The sequence below is a fragment of the Strix aluco genome, chromosome 3 (genome assembly GCF_031877795.1).
Source record: "Strix aluco isolate bStrAlu1 chromosome 3, bStrAlu1.hap1, whole genome shotgun sequence".
In the NCBI taxonomy this organism is placed as follows: domain Eukaryota; kingdom Metazoa; phylum Chordata; class Aves; order Strigiformes; family Strigidae; genus Strix; species Strix aluco.
This window is the reverse complement of record NC_133933.1, coordinates 47,457,969-47,476,662: the sequence shown is the minus strand read 5'-3', so window position 1 is coordinate 47,476,662 and position 18,694 is coordinate 47,457,969. Positions and strand designations below refer to the sequence as shown.

General features: G+C 40.1%; 1 protein-coding gene across 7 annotated transcripts in view; it reads left to right on the top strand.

The window, feature by feature from the left end:
* MTR (5-methyltetrahydrofolate-homocysteine methyltransferase) overlaps positions 1-18,694 on the top strand; it is a 59,210-nt gene that overhangs the window by 13,124 nt on the left and 27,392 nt on the right. For 6 of the 7 annotated variants that reach the window (XR_012622473.1, XR_012622474.1, XR_012622475.1 and 3 more), the window contains exons 8-20: positions 1,873-1,967; positions 5,962-6,062; positions 6,412-6,473; positions 7,307-7,374; positions 8,460-8,536; positions 9,671-9,783; positions 11,234-11,374; positions 12,039-12,224; positions 12,812-12,991; positions 13,990-14,106; positions 14,206-14,346; positions 17,505-17,594; positions 18,204-18,356. Coding sequence is in view for 3 of the 7 variants with exons in the window: in XM_074818397.1 (XP_074674498.1) it covers positions 1,873-1,967; positions 5,962-6,062; positions 6,412-6,473; positions 7,307-7,374; positions 8,460-8,536; positions 9,671-9,783; positions 11,234-11,374; positions 12,039-12,224; positions 12,812-12,991; positions 13,990-14,106; positions 14,206-14,346; positions 17,505-17,594; positions 18,204-18,356 (1,524 nt within the window). In the remaining 4 variants the exon portion in view is untranslated. Of the gene's footprint in view, positions 1-1,872; positions 1,968-5,961; positions 6,063-6,411; positions 6,474-7,306; positions 7,375-8,459; positions 8,537-9,670; positions 9,784-11,233; positions 11,375-12,038; positions 12,225-12,811; positions 12,992-13,989; positions 14,107-14,205; positions 14,347-15,908; positions 16,003-17,504; positions 17,595-18,203; positions 18,357-18,694 lie in introns of those variants that run through there. The other variant, XR_012622476.1, reaches the window with a different exon arrangement.

Here is an 18,694-nt window from a genome sequence, read left to right as displayed (position 1 = left end):
CCACCTGGGCACACTGCTGGCTCCTGTTCAGCTGGCTGTCAATCAACACCCCCAGGTCCCTCTCTGACTGGCAGCTCTCCAGCCACTCCTCCCCAAGCCTGTAGCGCTGCTGGGGGTTGTTGTGGCCCAAGTGCAGCACCCGGCATTTGGCCTTATTGAAACTCCTACAGTTGGCCTTAGCCCATCGCTCCAGCCTGTCCAGATCTCTCTGCAGAGCCTCCCTACCCTTGAGCAGATCAACACTCCCACCCAACTTGGTGTCATCTGCAAATTTACTGAGGGTGCACTTGATCCCCTCATCTAGGTCATCAATAAAGATGTTAATCAGGAGTGGCCCCAAAACCGAGCCCTGGGGGACACCACTCGTGACCGGCCGCCAACCGGATTTAACTCCATTCACCACAACTCTTTGGGCCCGGCCATCCAGCCAGTTTTTTACCCAGCAAAGCGTGTGCCCATCCAAGCCACGAGCAGCCAGTTTCGCCAGGAGAATGCTGTGGGAAATGGTGTCAAAGGCCTTACTAAAGTCAAGGTAGACAATATCCACAGCCTTTCCCTCATCCAGTAAGCAGGTCACTCTGTCATAGAAGGAGATCAGGTTTGCCAAGCAGGACCTGCCTTTCATAAACCCATGCTGACTGGACCTGATCATCTGGTTGTCCCGCATATGTTGTGTGATGGTAATTTACTGCTGGTGAGCTTTGAAATTGCATTATAAAACTTTCTTTTGCTACTCAGATTAGTTTCTTGAGCAGTAAAGGCTAGTTTGGGGGTTTCATTATGTAGAATTTTTCCCGTGTTCACAACTTCATACTTGATCAGCCATGAGTTTCCACTTTTTTTATCATTCAAGTCAGCATTGAGAGTTTTCTGATTACATAGAGTTGACTTTTTGTCTTCACTGTCCTGAACAGAGTGGTCATTGAGCTTGGTTGCCTCATTCTTTGCTCCCTTTCCAGTTCAGTTTTGTTGAGAATAACAACCCTTAGTACAGCTCTCTCTAGGATTCCCCTGGTCACCTCCCTTCACTGAGTAGTTTAAAGGAAAGTACTATCAATATTAAAGCATGTTTTGGAGTAAATAAGGGATTTACTGTTGCATGAAGTCTTCTGAACTCATTCCATCTTCTGGAAAAAAGATTTGTAGACTTGGGAAGGCTTTCCTGGCTCATTCAAATGCCTTCTGAATTCTCAACTTTGTAGTTGTTATTTGGGGTCAAGTCATTATTTAGTATTTGCACATGTCTCTCTGTGTAGTAGTGAAGAAGTACGATTATCCAGGTTAAGACTTCCATCTCCACAATGTATTTACAATATCTGATACTCCCTTGTGGCAAAAGGAGTAACTTGTTTTAAAGGCTAGTCCCCTACCTCCCCTCCCTGCCTCCCCTGCCCCAAACAACCTAATAGCAGTCCTGAGACCTGAAATACCATAAAGGGGCAGGTAGGGAGAATGAGGAGGATAGGAGAGGAGCTGTGACTGCTGATAACTGCCTTAACAGGTACCTCCTGCAGATTGGTTCAGAGGCCATCATGAGAATGATACTGGGGTGTTAATTCTATTTTGCAGCTGAATGGTTCATGGTAGTTTCCTCTCTTTTCTTTTTTTTTTTTTTTTTTTTTTTTCTTTTTCCCCCTCCCTTTTTTTCTTTTTCTCCCCCCTGAGGAAGGGGGGGTCAAAGGTTTGCCTTTCCCCTAGCTAAATATTTAAAAGTTTATAGGGAGGAAAGAGTTTTATTTTTCTGTTTGGCTTGTGCCTCATCACTTTGAGTGGAGCACAGGTCCCTCTGTTTTGAGTTTTAGCAGTTCAGCCATTTGAATTCTTGTTTTTGCTGTTAATATACTTCTTCCTCTGTGTTCAATTGATATTTAGGTTTCTGGAACCATTGTGGATAAGAGTGGGCGTACCCTCTCAGGCCAGACAGGAGAGGCATTTGTCATTAGTATTTCCCACAGTAAGCCACTTTGGTAAGGAAATATGTCTTTCTCTTAGTAAGTTATCTGTAGATTGTGATTGTTTTCTATTTTAACCCCTTGCTTGCAGCTGAATGGAAGCTATACTAGCTGTGATCATATTTAATCACGTGTACTGCTAACATGTTCTGATATCGTTCCCTCAGCAGAAATTATGTTTCCAAAGAATGCTGACTTTGTACAACATTGTTCTAAATAATCTGGGGTTTTGTGTTTACAACAGTCACTGAAATCACAGTTAGGTCAAAGCATTAAAAAAATACAATTCTGAAACTGTAGTTTGCCATCTCCTGCTGTCTCAGGTTGTGCAAGGAGCTAATTCCTGGTATGGGCAGGGCTTACATCTCTTTCTTAGAGGGAAGCAGTGCCAGCTCAGAATGTTTCAGAGTGGCTTGAAAGAGAAAATCCTAAGATTGCACTCCAGTGTTCTTTTTACTGAACTGTTACAAAGATGTATATATTCCCTGAGTGTTTTTCTCAAGGATATGCACTGTTGTTTTGAGAACTCCTGATGCCTTCATTTACTTGCATTCCTTTCTGTTCAGGCAGAAAAGTTGAAAGTATGAGACTAAGATCTGTGAAAATGCATAATATAGCAGATTTTGGTCATTGTGCAAGGTTTTGCCTGTTAATTTGAATACCGTTCCCTGTTTCTCTATTCTTTTGTGTTTCTATGCCCTATTCTACCTCTTTCTTGTCTCCCCTTCCCTCTTTACCATTTTTTCTCTCAGGTTGGTTCTTCGCACAGTAACTTACACCAGAAATAGATGGGTTTTTTCCTAGAATATTCGAACTTAAAACATTTAATTTGCTGTTAGCAGTGTATGCCATGCACATTGTGATGAGCCATTGTTTGTTTTTACAACAAAATTCCAGTGAAAACGTGCAATCTGTCATCTCAGTGATACAAAAGCAGAAGACTGCATTCACAGCTTTCCTGACTGCCCTTGAGGCTCCACTTTCCCAGACCAGACGGTGCTCCAGAAGTAACATATGGAGCCTCCTGGAACAGGGTGGTAGTTGACTCCTTCTCTCAGCATCACAGCCTTGTGATCCATATTTGGCATGAGTCTGTCTCAGATAATCTTGCTCATAACTCACTTGCCTCTGAAGAGGAGAGAAGGGCACTGGAGCAGAAATCAAGACTTTATTAAAGCATATTTCATAAAAGCTATCTTATGGGTCTGAATGGTTAGGGCCTGTTTCTCATTTATGCAAAGACTGCTATACAGGACTGTGGCAGAAGGCTTTTAGTTATCGGAGCAGATTGCATTTAATGTTTCTGTTGCCAAATTGGTACAGAGTGTCTTTAGGGCTGTGAAAAAGCTGATTAATAGTAGTATCCTAGGGATCATGTTACATGTGTTCACAGGTTTCCACCTGGGTTTTGTATGTCCCATTTAGGGTGATGTGTTGTCCTTAAGTCAGTTCGGTTTGGAGCCCTCCAAAAAAGTGTGTACTCTGTGTCTGGTTGATACAGGTAGTAGCTGAGAAACTTGTGAACTTTGCATAGTAAGTGCTGAAAGATGTGTGGCAAGCTGCTTGCTGTGAAAGGTGGCGTGAGTTCCCTTCGTGTTATTTTTGGATCCTGTGGTTGTTTCTACTGTGGTAGCATTAAGAAGACATGCGCTGTGTTTAGGGGTCTAATGTGGTGTTCTGGTCCCAAGGGCACTCTGCAGCCTTAGCTTTCTCAGGAGCTGATGTGTGACTGCTGTGAAGTAATGAGTAAAGGAGGGAGGTGATGTTTAAGATGAGGGTGTGATGGTTATTACACTAGGGTAGCAGTGATAGCATCCCAGTGATCTGGTTCCAGGCTGCTGGCTTTTAAGGCATGGTTAACGCTTTGCTTTTCTCAAATGTTTTCTTTCCTGATGCTGTTGAGTGCTGTGGGGAGATGATGGTGGCCACAGAAGCTGCCTTCTGTTTCTGAATGAATGTGCATGTCTGTGCCTAGTTTGACTTGGCAGTTTTGAAACAGGTAATGCTTGGATGGTGTCGTGCTCATAGATGTATTTATCAGTAACCCCTGTAGTGGGTAATCAGGCAGTCTGAGGGCCAGTACCCAGTAAGCCAAGTGAGAACGTCAGAAAGTGCTTGTTTAATGAGTATGCTGGCTGCTTTTGCAGTATCTCCCTGGTAAGGTGAGGTAGAGTGACAGGTGAGTTTGTACTCAGAACCAGGGACAGAAGGATGTTAAATGTGGTAGGGAGAGATGAAGCTGCCTAATACAGGAGAAAGCTCAAAAAGATGGCATGGGGAGTGTGAGCTGGAAGCTTATAAATTGAATGGCTTAACAGTAGGAAATACAGCAGGAAACAAATTGCATTCATCTGCATTTGATAAGGACAGTCTTGTTAACCATTCTTACCTTGCTTTGCTTTGAAAATCCTGAGGGATAAGCTCCCACTTTGAAATAAATTCCAGAGCCTCATTGCCGTAATTAGTGTATTCCCTGTGCATGCTGTTTGTATCCAGGGGATCTGTAAGAAGGCTTTAAATGTATGTAAACACCAAATAGGGAAATGAGAATAAAGGGGTTCTTTTAAACTTTTTCTGTTTAAATAGAATGGGCCTGTGTGAGATGCATTAGAAAAAGCACTTCGAAGGTAGAGCTGGCTGTTTGAAAAACAAACCTATATGCCCCCCCCCCCCCCCCCCGAACCCACAAAACAACCAAAAAAACCCCCCCAAAACCCCAAACCAAACAACCCCACCCCTAAGCTATTGGAAGAAGAGTTTGTGTATTGTTTGTTTTGGTATGTGGCTGTGTGATATTCAAGGCCCCAGTTTTGGATGTTGCTGTGAGCCCCCCAGATCTCAAGGATTTGTCATTCTTGTCCAACAGGTAAATTTGTCTGCGAGCATTTACTGCTGCTGCTTGTACAGTTACCAATCCCCTGCCCACTCCTTGAAAACAGGAGAAGAGTCAAAAACCATTTTGTGCTCCCAGTCCTGTGCAGGGCTTTATTGCTTTTGACCTCTGAGAAACTAAGTGGACATATGCGCACTTTATTAACTTGGCTACCTCTGAGGCAGCCTCTGTGGCTCAATTAGTTGGAAGATATGGCTGTTATCCATTCCTGTTTCAGTGGGTAGCTTGCATCCTCTCCAAGACTGTTATTCCAGGAAAGGAGAAAGCTTTTTTACATCTTCCTCTTCCAGCAGCACTGTGAGGACCTTTTGAGTTTTGCAGTGCTAATAAGATGGTTTCTAGAATGGTGCAGAGAGATCAAGAAACATATGTACAAGATCTCTTACATACTTTCTGAAAGAGAATTTTCCTGTTTTAATATCAGTGTAGATGTTTTGAGTACAAGTCACGTTCATGTATCTGTCATTGAATGGAAGAAAATGTGATTGTACCTCATATACGGATAAAATTGTTTGAGAAGCTTATTTGTGCAAATATACTTCTGCTGTAGTTCTGTCTTGGTTACTGAGATGTAGCAGATTCAGTTGCCCAAGCTTTGTGCTGCCATGAGGCATCTTGGGGGAGGCACTTGGTTTCTTCCAAGGTTGACATAGTTTATATATAATTTTAAAAGAATGATGAGTAAGCAGCTTGAAGGAGGTCTTGCTTTCTCAACCTATTTCATGCTTCTTCCTGTAACACAAGGCTCCTTTCCAGTCTGTCATTCTCATTCCACTTGTTCTCTTTCTCACCTAGAAAATACAGAGCCATCGTGTTGCTGCAGTTGCTGTCAAAATGCTGCCACTTTCTTCCTGGATGTTGAAATGAAATCTTGATTTACTGTTCCCAGTTCAATGCAGGGCAGCCCCCTTCCCCCTTGTGCTTTCCTTCCACTGAAGGTTCTCCTTTTACACAGTCTTGCTGTATTGATGATGATGATTAAAGAAATTGGAGATCGGGTTGGTTTTGTTGTAGATGATTGTGGGATTTAGCAGTTGCCAGCACTAACATTTATCTGTTTCATGTGTAAAAGGTGTGTTTTTACCTCAAAATAATTTTCAAAAATTTATTTTTCAGTATTGGCTTAAACTGTGCTTTAGGGGCAGTTGAAATGCGACCCTTCATTGAAACAATTGGAAAATGTACAGCAGCCTACATCATCTGTTACCCCAACGCAGGTGTGTTGGTCCACGTGTTCCTATGCTTACAGGCAGATGAAACTTAACTAAACTGTTCCATCTCGTTAGCAATAATAAGAATTGAATTAGCTTGAAAAGGTGATTGCTTTTACTATTAAAAAGAGATTAAGAATATTTTAAACTGCTGAAAGTAACTGTTATTAGTTCTGTGACAGTGAACCCAGAATGCTCTCTTGCATAATTAATCTATTGAGTAATGATTGCAAGGGTGAGGAGGCATTTTAGTCCTCATACACGTGTAGCTACTTTAAATAAGTCCTTTATGGAATTTAATTGTGTTCTTGTGGGATTTAAACAAATTGTAATACTAGAAAAATTACATTTCAAGGTCTTCCCAATACTTTTGGTGGTTATGATGAAACTCCAGAAGTGACTGCCAAGCATATAAAGGTATGGAATATTTGTCGTGAGTGTGTCATATCTGACATACTAGTAGACAAGAATTCTTTGCTTGTATTTTATGTGTATTTGTTACAGTATTGTGGTTGTGTGTTTTTTTTTTTTCCCTCAAATGGCTCTAAATGTTATTTGGATTGCTTATAGATAATTTGGTGAATGATAGTGATTTGAGATAACAGGTTAGGAAGAACTACTTGGGAAACTCTGAAAACCTTAATTACTTTCATGTCCTACACTAAGTAGCTCTCCTGCAGCTTGATCTGTGGATGTTACTCATTTGCACTCCTGTGTTGTTACTTTTACATCTGGGAATTATTCAAAAAGCTGAGTGATTGTTATGAACTTGGCAGAATTTGAGAGTTCTGTATAGGAACCATTGGTGGTGGTGGTGTTCCAGTGCAGGGTGTCCTTCCACATGCCATTTCAACTGTGCAAGACAGAACTGTGTGTCTGGAGCCGCAGTGTATCAGTGAGAACACAGTATCTGCTGTATGTTAATTCCCTCTTATAATACAGTATGGCTAGTCTTTGATACTCATCCATTTTCATCTACAGCTTCAGTATAAAATAGGCCAGTTTCAAATGTAGTTTCCTAAAATTAGGTGTTGAAATTGCTGGTTAGCCTTGGGAATCCACATCTCGAAACAAATTCTAAAGAGAAGATATATAGTACTGATTGTTTTTTAAATTATTTTTTTTCTAGTGATCCCCCTGAATTTCTTAACATATGGAGAAAAACACACAGATAGATATATATTTAATGAAAATAATAAAAGATACCTTTATTAACTTGAAAAAAAATTCTCTTTCCCTCCCTTTTACAGAATTTTGCTTTGGATGGTTTGGTCAACATTGTTGGAGGTTGCTGTGGTACTACACCGGCACATATCAGGTACCTCATCGGCTACTTTAGGCACACTGGGAAGTAAATTAAGTGCTGCTTCTGTGGAGCAATATTCCACAGCTTGTCTTAGAGTTTCCTGAAAAGATGGATCACTTGAATGCCAATAGCAGCAATACGCGGAGTAGAAATAACTTGGTTTTCATAGCCATGTGTATCATGAAGAATCAGTAGAGGCATGGCTCAAACAAGGATTATACCTCTGCTGTTTTGTCATCTAAAATTATTTCAGAATTACTCCTCCCTTTTTAATGCTGGATAGAATAGATTTCCTGTCTCTGCTCCCTTATGCCATACGTTCTTTCTCTCTCTGGCACTCTTAGCCACAAGGTGAAACTTAAGGTTTCCTCTGATGGTAGAAGGAAAGGAAGGTATGTGTGGGTGTTGGGAGGAAATGTCTGAACAGGAGATCTGGGAATGCTGTACTAGTGCTAGTCCTCGCCAGTCAGAAGGACCATTTCATACCTTTGTCACTGGAAGTAGGTCAGTGGGAAAACCTCCCTTTTCCACCTGGACTTGAAAGAGAAGGGGCCCTTGTGATTGACTTTTTTTTTTTTTTTACCCCAGTACAAACTGGGAAGAGGTGGCATATGAACAGCTAGAGGACACTGTGTGTCGCTTCTGACTGGCGTGAAGTGAAAGTGAACGTGAACACCATGAGATATTTGGCATCTGAGAAATGTGTCTCGGCACAGAACAATGTTTGTCACTTGGGTTTTTTTTTACTGCACATCAGCAATTGCTCAGCTCAGCAAATCATGAATACAGTAAGAGTTGCTGTGGTTGAGGACTGGTTCTGATATCCATCAAGTATCCCATTGGCACAGTATCTCATGTTCTGTATTTGATAAATCTTCAACTTTGTACATTCTCTGCAAACAGCTATGATAGGATCTTCTGGGAGTATGTTTTTGCCTTTGGCCACACAAAGTGAAACTGGCTAATTAGTCTTGTCTGCTACAGGGCAAAATTGGAGACGTGGGTATATGTCTAGTAAATTCTATTTGAGCCTTGTCTGGAGTGGTTTAATTTTAAATGAAAACTCTACTCTTTACTTTCCTCTTTCTGTAACTCAGGAAAATTGCTGAAGCTGTGAAATTCTGTAAGCCTCGTGTTCCACCTTCTCTCTCTCAAGGTTACATGCTGCTGTCAGGTAAAACGGAGTATAACAGTTTGAGCTTTAGAACTCGTGCAACCTTCCTTTATAAATTTATTTGCTGTTTTCTGCTGATTAGAATGGCACTATGAGTTTCTGGTTCTACCTGAATCCAGCAAGCTTATAGGTGTATAATGAGATCTAAATCTTACTGCTTTGGCCAAAGGATTAATGGAACATTTTATTACAATTGTATAATACAACCAAGTTAGCATATTTTATCCTGCAAGTCTCAGACATTTTGTAATGGTGAGGGAGCATATCCTCACCTTGCAACAGGGGAGGGTCAAGCACAGAGAGATCAGGTGATTTGACTACAGTTGATGGCAGAGCTGGGATGAGATCTTTGCTCACCTGCTGTGAGAGCTGCCCTGTGTCACCTCAGATGTTGATCCAGTTGTACTGGGACAGTATTCCAGCAATATATCCAGGTCTAGAATGTCTTTTTTTAGCGAAGTCTAGATCTGTATGTTCCTCAGCCAGCCCTTCTTTTAAGCCTTTGGGCTATGTATCCAAGCAAAGCAGTACCTTCTTTTTGGTCTGATATTTTAATCTCAAAGTGAAGTCAGTTTAGCATAAGTTAAATAAATCATTGTTGGCCTGTGGTTTCATGCATTAGCTTATTCTGGTCTGCTGTTTGTTTGCCTCTGAGTTGCCTGCTGCCCGAGGGTCCCACTTGGCTTGTTTATCTGAACTTGGGCATGTGGTTAAGAGCTGTCCTTCTTTGTCAGTCAGTTCAGTGGGCTGCTTCTCTGGTGGTGGTAGAGTCATGAGATAACATCGTTGGAAGTTGGGAGAAGGTGTGTATGTGCATACACATAGATGTCCAAAGAATCGTAGCTTCACGTCATTTTATATTGGACAAATAGGCTGTTATTTTTTTTGTGGGTCAGGTAAATTATTGACTGTCATTGAGGAAGGTTAGAAACCTTTGGCATATGTGTTGGAAGTTGTTTCATTGCATTTCTTTGCTAGTTACTCATTAGATTTGTGTACATTCTGATGTGCTGAGAAATCACTGTTCTTAAAGAGAGACACACATCTACTTCACAGTTTAGAAAATGGATTTTGCCTTTCTTAAAGTTTTTTCTTTTCTGTTTTTACAAATATGTTCAAAAATATCTTTTTAAGGGCTGGAGCCATTCAGGATTGGGCCATACACCAACTTCGTTAATATTGGCGAACGCTGCAATGTTGCAGGATCACGGAAGTTTGCTAAACTCATCATGGCAGGCAATTACGAAGTATATATTTTAACAGTAATCTTTATAGCTGATGCTCTGATTGTTTTCATTGCTCCATTGCACTGTGTTAGTAGTTCTTTATTTTGCTGGCACAAAGCACTATTCTACACCAGTTACAAGAGTACGAAAACAAGGAGAATTTACTTTCCCAGTGTCCATTGTTTCTGTGCTTACCAGCTCCTAATAAATTTGTGAGAAGGGTTTTACAAGGGCTGTTTTTTGTATGGTTGTTTTTTTTTTGCCTTGACTAAGTGTCACAGGAAACTTGACTTTCCATTTTGAATTAAGTTACACAGCTGATGATGGTTAAGAAAACGTCTTGGTCTGTGCTGTATCTAGGAATGGATTTACAAAGGAGGAAGGAAGGAAGGTGGGTGTAATCCCTCCTTCCAACATGTGGGGTACATTTGATTTGGGATAGATTGTGTCCCTCTGCAGCCCTCACTTTCTTTCCTTTCCTTCTCCAATCCTGGTAAGCATTATGGTTGCATGTAATTTTTATATACTTTGGATCACTGGCTCCAGCATGCTACATGAGAGTTGCTACAGAAAAAGGTGCTTGGAAGGTAACTGCTTTCTTGAAACAGCTGCAGGGCAGAAATGAAAAGGCTGGAGGGGGCTCATTCTTTACTGGTGTAACTTGTTACTGTCACATTCAAACAAATAGTAAAGTGACATTTCTTGAGAGTTGAGACTCTGTCCCAGAGTGTGCTCAGCTGTTCTCGTTGATGCAATCAAAATTAAAGCATTAGTTTGTTTTTTAAGGAAGTCTGACTCTTAAGCCCTTAGAAGTCATGAAGCAGGTTAGACCTATTAAATAAAGAGAGCTTTAAATATAGGTTGTTAGGGACTGTGAGCCACTAAAAACCTTTTTCTTTTTTGTCTCCTCAGTCTGCAGAGTGACAAAAAAGAGCAAACGAACAGACATGGGTGTTCAGATAATTATGTGGGCTGGAGGGAAAGCTTTAATATTTCCTTCTTAGCACTTGGTAATTATTCTGCAGCTGGAAAAAATGTCAAACAACCTCCAAAAATTACTCGGTGTTATAAAACAGCAGAGCTTGTGATGCAAGACCTTTACTTCCCTTATTTCATACCATTGCAGAGACTGTTTTTCTGTAATCTTGTGCAGTCAGAAGTCCTTGTTACCATGCAAATCTTAAATTCAATTAAGCATATGACCAGCTGTCTAAAATCAATGACACTACCAGCACACTGGGTCTCTGGTGTCATGTTTTTGTGAACAAATTAGTTACCAGTTTTTGCCATGCTAACAACTTTTTTATGTTGTTGTACATCACAGACCATTTCCTTATTCTCTTATGGGATGTCTTATAAATTTTTAAATTTTTGGCTGCGTGCTTATTTTGGAGAAGTGAAATGTTATCCTGAGAATGACTAGGCTTTTTTTCTACTGACTGTTGTTTTGGTTTTTAACTTTCTTCTTTAGGAAGCCCTGAGTGTGGCCAAATTGCAAGTTGAGATGGGGGCCCAGGTTCTTGACATCAATATGGATGATGGGATGCTTGACGGCCCTGCTGCAATGACCAGATTTTGTAACTTGATTTCTTCAGAACCTGATATTGCAAAGGTTGTAATTGAGTCACTCCAAAGCGCAATAAAAGAACACTTTATTGCGTTGGAAATTGCCTTTCAGAAAATGTTGATATTGATATATTTAGTAACCAATTTAGGTGCTTAATAAGCAGACGTAGGTGTCCCCCAAGAGGAAAAGGTACTGTAATAGGGAAGACCTTTGGGGGAAGCAGAAGTTGTAACGTTCTCTGTTGGATTTCAGCTAAATATATGCCAGTTCTTTTCATTGGTTAGAAAAGCCAAATTCAGGTGCCTTTTGTAGCAGTTGTGAGCCATAATCTATATATTGGCAGTGCATGACGGTATTGCTTTCCACAAAATTTAAAATTTCTATGGGTATAGGATGGTTTTAAATGATAATTCTGCGATGTGCATTCTCTAAAAATGAATATCTAAATCAGAAATGCAAGGCAATACAGGGAGAAGTAGAGGTCTCTGTATAGTATGTGATGGACTTGCCATAGAAGCTCTTGAGTTAAATTTGCTCCAAATTTTGCATTTAAAGAAAAGTGAATCTACAAATACCATCTGGAAACTTTTTATTCATAAATACTGATTAATGTTGTGTGTATTTTTATGTCCAAATGGGCAAACAGCATATGGAACTCTAATTCATAACTTGTATGTATTCCCCTGGCTTACTTCCCTGTTATTTACAGGTGCCGTTATGCATTGACTCCTCAAATTTTTCAGTGATTGAAGCAGGTTTGAAATGTTGCCAAGGGAAATGCATTGTAAACAGCATCAGTCTGAAGGAAGGTGAGGAAGACTTTTTGGAGAAAGCAAGGAAAATTAAGTTGTATGGAGCAGCTGTGGTTGTCATGGCTTTTGATGAAATGGGGCAGGTGAGTATTGCTTTAAAGGAGAGGTATTTTTCTTCTGGAGTGCAAGGCTTTCTTACTCTTGTGCAGGACAAAATTGTTTTGTTTCATTGACACAGGTGGTTCAAAGAGGTCTGTATAGTCTTAGCAATAATTTTGACCCTGATGTGTAAGCATTTCTTATGCTGCTCACATGTTTGAGGAATCCAAGTACTGCTCTAAGATAGCTCTGCCAGCACAAGAGCGTGCCTCTTGCTATTCAGCCAGGCTGAACTCTTCCTTCCTTCATAGAAGATTTTTTTTTTAGTTCAGAAACTGAGTTTTGTATGAGAGTGGAATCTTTGTGAATTAATTTAATTATGTCAAAAAACATTAAACTTTGCATAGGATGACAAAATATTGGGGAACAAAATTGGTTTTAATGAGTTGAGTCAAAATTCCAGGTACAGGTGTGGTGATACTTCTAATACAAAATGCTTATATATTATCCTTTTTTAATATTTGTGGTGTTCAGATTGTCAGTCTTGAGTAACTGGAACTGTAAATGATTTCTGGGGAGTTTATTTTTTGTTGTCAGTAAGTTTCATGTCAGAATTCTTTTTCTTCACTAGGCAACAGAAACAGAAACCAAGATTGCAATTTGTTCCAGAGCTTATCACCTCCTCGTGGAAAAAGTGTACTTCAATCCAAATGATATAATATTCGACCCTAATATTTTGACCATAGGAACTGGAATGGAAGAACATAACCTGTATGCCATGAATTTTATCAATGCTACTAAAACCATAAAAGTGAGTTGTAAACTTATTTTAGCCTGAACTATTTTACTGAGATTACTTAATAACCCAAACCACCAAAACCAGAAAAACATCCCCAACCCCAAACAACAACAAAACACTGCTGCAAAATGATAGACATTTTAAATTAGCAAGGGGGACTATTCCTCTGGAGTGCAGCCACTCCCCAGTATTGCTGTATTTCCAGTAGAAGAACTTCAAATAGTTCTATAAATATATTTCAATCCATTATCTCTACTGTAAGTATGCTATATTACTTAAATGAGGTAAAAATCACATTCATGTTCTAGCTAAAAGGACCTCTTTGAAGGTACATGAAAGCTGCCTTTTTAAATTAATAAAATTTTTGTTACTGTGGAAGGGATTTGTGCATTAACTTGACTATTTATTTAGCCAAAATGTGTGTAAGGAAGTGCAGCAGTGAAAGCATCATGTGAATACAGCCAAGGAAGCTGCGCTGTTGTGTTTCACAAGGCAACTTGATGGTCTGGAGATGCTCTGTCAGTAGCAGTCTGGGGCTTGAACATCCCACAGGCTGTTTTGTCACCACAGGGCTTCTGGAAGGGAGGCTGTACCCTTGAAGTTAGCTGCTCAGCTACAGCCTAGTCCTGAGACATACGAGCGCAGGCAGGTTGGCTGTTCCTGTTTCCAGAGGAGTGGGGGATGAGAGCCATAAGGAGGTGTGCATGGGGAACATCTGAAATGTTGCTCTGGGAGGACTGGTATGTTTAGAATAGCACCTAAGACTGTGGAAACTGTGATAGTTGCTTACATGTAACTAGGCTGGATCTTTCCTTGTGTGTTTTTCTACAGATACTTGAATTGCTTTTTATGAATTTGAGTGACTAGAAGGATCTGGAACAGGAAAGAGAGAAAGGATGCATGGCCAGTACACTGCAGTTCAGGGGCAAACTGTTTCATGGACTGAATGCTTTGTTTAGGTTTCCCTTTTGGAAAGCACTTTCCTAAAAATCTATGTGCAATTCCTATAGGAAACACTGCCAGGAGCCAGGATAAGTGGAGGTCTTTCCAATCTGTCTTTCTCCTTTCGAGGAATGGATGCCATTCGAGAAGCAATGCATGGGGTGTTCCTTTACCATGCGATTAAGGTATGATGTACTCTTGGCTTCACTATGTTTGCACTTGGCAGATCTGCAGTGCTATGTCTGACAGCTCTGGTTGGGGGATTCTGTATGTTTTTTTTCCAGTATGGCATGGACATGGGAATTGTGAATGCTGGGAATTTGCCCGTATATGATGATATCCACAAGGAATTGCTACAGCTGTGTGAGAATCTAATCTGGAACAAAGATCCTGATGCGACAGAGAAACTTTTACATTATGCTCAGGTAACTTCGAGTTTTAAGCTTTGAATAGTAGTTAGTTTAGCACCTGGGCTTTAACACCTCCCTGCTGATGATAGGTAGAACAGCCTATAAACTGCATGTGTCAATCTAACAGTGGATGTTAGAAGTTACTGATGATGCTACTAGTGGTTCAGTTATTAATATAGAATAAAATGTGAACTCTGTGATTGAGCCTCTCCAATTTCATAGGTGCCTTGAAAGATCCTGCACCAGAGTTCTTCATATGGTCAGGAGACTGTGCTGCGTAGGCATTCTTTTAAAAAAAAACAACCCAAAAACCCAAAACCAAGAAGCAGCAGAAAACCCCAACCAAATTCCTCCCCGCCCCCTCCAAACATTCTCACAAACAAACAAAAAACCTAACAAAAAACAGAAAAGGCCAACCCTCAAGCAAAGCAAATCTTGGTGCTGAACCTTAACTGACAAGTGCACTGTGGCAGACGAAGAGTAAACCTGTTTCTCTGGTGGTAATGGTTTGCTTGGAGTGTATGTCAAAGGTGAAGTAGTTGCTTGTGGTTCCTGGCTGTGCCGTAGACTTCCAGTTCATGTAACTCATGTCAAGAGTGAGGATCAGCTATTTAGTGTTTTTGAGATGCTGTAATGATGGTGGTGATAAAAGGCAAAGATTACACACCAGAAGGTTTCCAGATTATCAGCTGTAAGACTGGTGAAATCCTGTTCAGAACAGAAGAAGATACAGCATAAATCTCTCTGAGTTAGGTGGCTCCTCGATTTAAGTGCTCAAGAAGATCTGCATGCCTGTTTTGTAGCTCCTGGAAGTGTTATTTCTGTGCACAGCTTCATTTGGTTTGTAGTTTGCCCTATGGTGGTGTGTCCTTTTTAGGAACAATGGCAACATGTTGAAAACCAGTACAGGAAGAATCTCCCTATCCCTTGTGCTTAGGCTATTTTAGATGGTGCTCTTAGTGTTGAAGCAATTCACGTGGGAGTGATCTTGTCTGTATAAGCAGAGTTTTACCATCAGGGTTGCATAAAGAAGGGGAATGAGAAAGGGATTGCTTAAGCAGTGTTTCTGCAGAAGGCAGAATGTGAATTTAAATGGGGCATAAAAAGTAGAAATGGAAGTGGATGACAACTCCTTCTAGGTTTAGAAGTTTGGGAAGCCATTGTTGGAATCTCTGCTCTTATTCGTGGTAGTAGTTTCATTGTGGGAGTAAAACATCCCCCAATTGCAAAAAAGAGACACTCTTGATTTAAAATGTCTTTAAAAGCTTTGTTAAAATTTAACATAAAATATTACAACTTGAGGTTTTCACTGGAGATAAGCATCCTGATTTGGGTTTCATCTTGGCTCTGGACAAATGTGAGAGTTCAAATAGATAGTGACTTACAGCCAGTGGGAAGGATTATTACATAAGGTTTTGGAGTTTGAGGCATATTTCAAAATATTTATTCAGACCTTCCTCTGATATAGTGGAATTGAAGGCTCTAAGTTCTTTTGTCTAAAGGTGGGTTTTTTTAACACGGAAGTGTATTCATTGGTCAGTAAGTGCATATGTTCTTTTTATTTCCAATTACTGCAGTTTATTCTGCACAAAGAACATAGAATGTGCAGTCCCATTTCAAGTATCGCACCTCTAATAGAGCGCCAGTGAAGTTTCCTTCTAGTTCCTTCAGGTAATAGTAATGTACCTTGCCAGTTGCTTGAATGCTAGACCTGTGGGGTAAAACAAGGAACTTAATCCTTGCAGGTTTGGGGGATCAGTCTTCATCTGAACTTTGAGATTAAAACCCATTTTCGTTAAGGTGTATAGCTGCAGACATTCTCAGACTAAAACTTTGTCCCGTTTATGGCAATGGGAGTTGTTCTTCCAAAGGCAGATTTTTTTCATCCTCAGCATGCAGTATAATCATCCTGTTTTTAAAGATCTGCATGTAGTGCTTGCCACTGTGGTCCCTGCATGCCCACCCTACAGCTTCATGGATTGTTTTTAGGTTGGAATGGTTCCCTTGTTAAAGTGTCTGACCAGAGGTTGAAGAGCACTTGGTACCTTTTCATTGAATCACAGAAGGGCTGAGGAGGGAAGGGACCTCTGGAGATCATCTAGTACAACACCATTGCTCAGAGCACAGTCAGCAAGAGCAGGTTCCTCAGTGCCATGTCCAGTTGGGGTTTTAATATAGCTAAGGATGGAGACTGTACAGCCTCTCCAGGCAACATTTTCCTCCTTCTTTCATTCCCTTTTTACAAACCAGACCTATGAGGTGAATAAGGTTTGGCAATGAGAAGCTGTGAGAGAAGCTAATGAGAAGCTAATGTTCGTATAAACATGAATGAAAACTTGTTCTGGTTTCTGTTCCCATGAGTGAGATCTTTTTTCCATCACTTTTCCCATGGCTCTATCTTTAAAAACTTGCTGATGAGCACTCAAAAGTATAGGAGGTTCATAAAGACTGAAAGATGTTAGATTATGTTGAATAACCAAGGAAGGAAATTACTTGCCTGAAGTGTGGTGGTTCAAGTAGTGGGCAGGGTGCTTTTCCATGAGCCTTCCTGGGCTGGGTGCTTACAACCTTCCTTGCACTGTGAAGCCCTTTTGGCCTTTGCATTCATAGCAAAGGAGAGCGTGAGTGTGAGGTGAAGAGGCTATGCAAGGGTTTGGGATGGTCTCTGTGCATGAGAAACTGTAGTTCTGTAGGCCGCTTGGTTGAAAACACGTCTGTGATATGGAATAACATAACCTATTCCAGCAGAAACTGGGTTAGTGCCAAATTAATTAGAATTTTAAAATGAAGTGTATGAAGTGTAGTGTGTGGGCCAGGAATCAATTTAAATCATGCTCCCAGAAGTAAAACCTTTAGGATTAGTCATTTCACCATTTTAAAGAATGTGAAAAATTATTAAACTACTCCCTCTTCCCCCCCCCCCCTTTACTTTTTCTTTGTTTTGTTTATATCTTCAATGAGGTATATACTCTTTGGGATGTAGACCCTCTTAAGTGTCTGTAGTGCATCACAGGAATTTGCAATATGATTTGCATGTATATAAAGCCATCTTTTGAGTAATCTAAAATTATTTTATGGGTCAGTACTTGAAATTATCCTCACTTTTCTAGAAGTAAAGTCCACAGTTGTACTTCTTACTCTTGCAAGCTCCTGTGAATGTCATTCCTTTTCAGAATCATGCCCAAGGAGGAAGAAAAGTTGTACAGACTGATGAGTGGCGGAAAAGCTCTGTGGAGGAAAGGCTGGAATATGCTCTCATAAAGGTGAATCTGTGCAGGAAACTATGTTACCCATCAGCTCTCAGACATGATTTCAGTTCAGACTTTAAGGGACACTTTTGGCTTTAAAAATTCTTCAACTGCCATTCTTGTAAAAGCCATTAATTAATAATGAAGAATGTATTTAATTAACTTCAGTAACAGAGAAAATTGTGGTACTTTGGTTTTTAAACTTCACAAGTTGAAGTCTTTGACCTGTAATATTTTATTCCGCTAGTGTTGGTAGAAACACTAACATACTGCTTTTACTTTCTAGGGGTTTTTCAGGTCCTTTAACAGTACTGCACTGCGTGGCACTTGTGCTGAGGAAGCAGTTTTTGAATGATTAGTTTTTCTTAGGACATGGTTAAGAAACACGAACCAATCTGTTAATACTGGGAACTCTTGCTTTGAATAGCTTTATATGCCTAAGAACTATGGTGTTTTGTTTCCTAAGAAAACCTATTTTAAATACACTTCTGAGGTATTCTTAAAGCCTAGCAGTATCTAAAGGATCTGTTTGTACTTTCATTGTGATTTTTTTTGGGGGGGAGAAGGCAGCTAAATAGAAGTTTTATTTCTAGCAAGTTAAAAGCTTCTCAATTTTTTTCCCAGGGCATTGAGAAGTATGTCACTGCAGATACAGAAGAAGCAAGATTAAATCAGGAAAAATATCCTAGACCTCTAAATGTAATTGAAGGGCCTCTGATGAATGGCATGAAAATAGTTGGTGATCTTTTTGGTGCTGGAAAGATGTTTCTGCCTCAGGTAATGAGAAAATGATTTCATATATTTTCCTATTTTGCAAAAACTAGTATTGTAAAATGTAGCCAAAACATTCTATGCTGACTGTTTTTCAGATACAGCACATGAACTGTGAAAATTCTGGTGCTGCTAAGAAGCAGCCCTATTTTTTTCTTTACTTTGGAACTTGACTTTCTTTATGTAGTTTTACAGGTTTACTCCCTTTCTTGCTGAGTGTTTTTGCTTTAGTTGAAATGCAGTTTAAGTCTAGGCCAGTGAAAAAGCAAGAGAGAAAAAAGATCTAAATAAAAATTACTGTGTTTATCACCTTCTAAGTCTGGGCCTGTTTGTAGCTTCCAGTG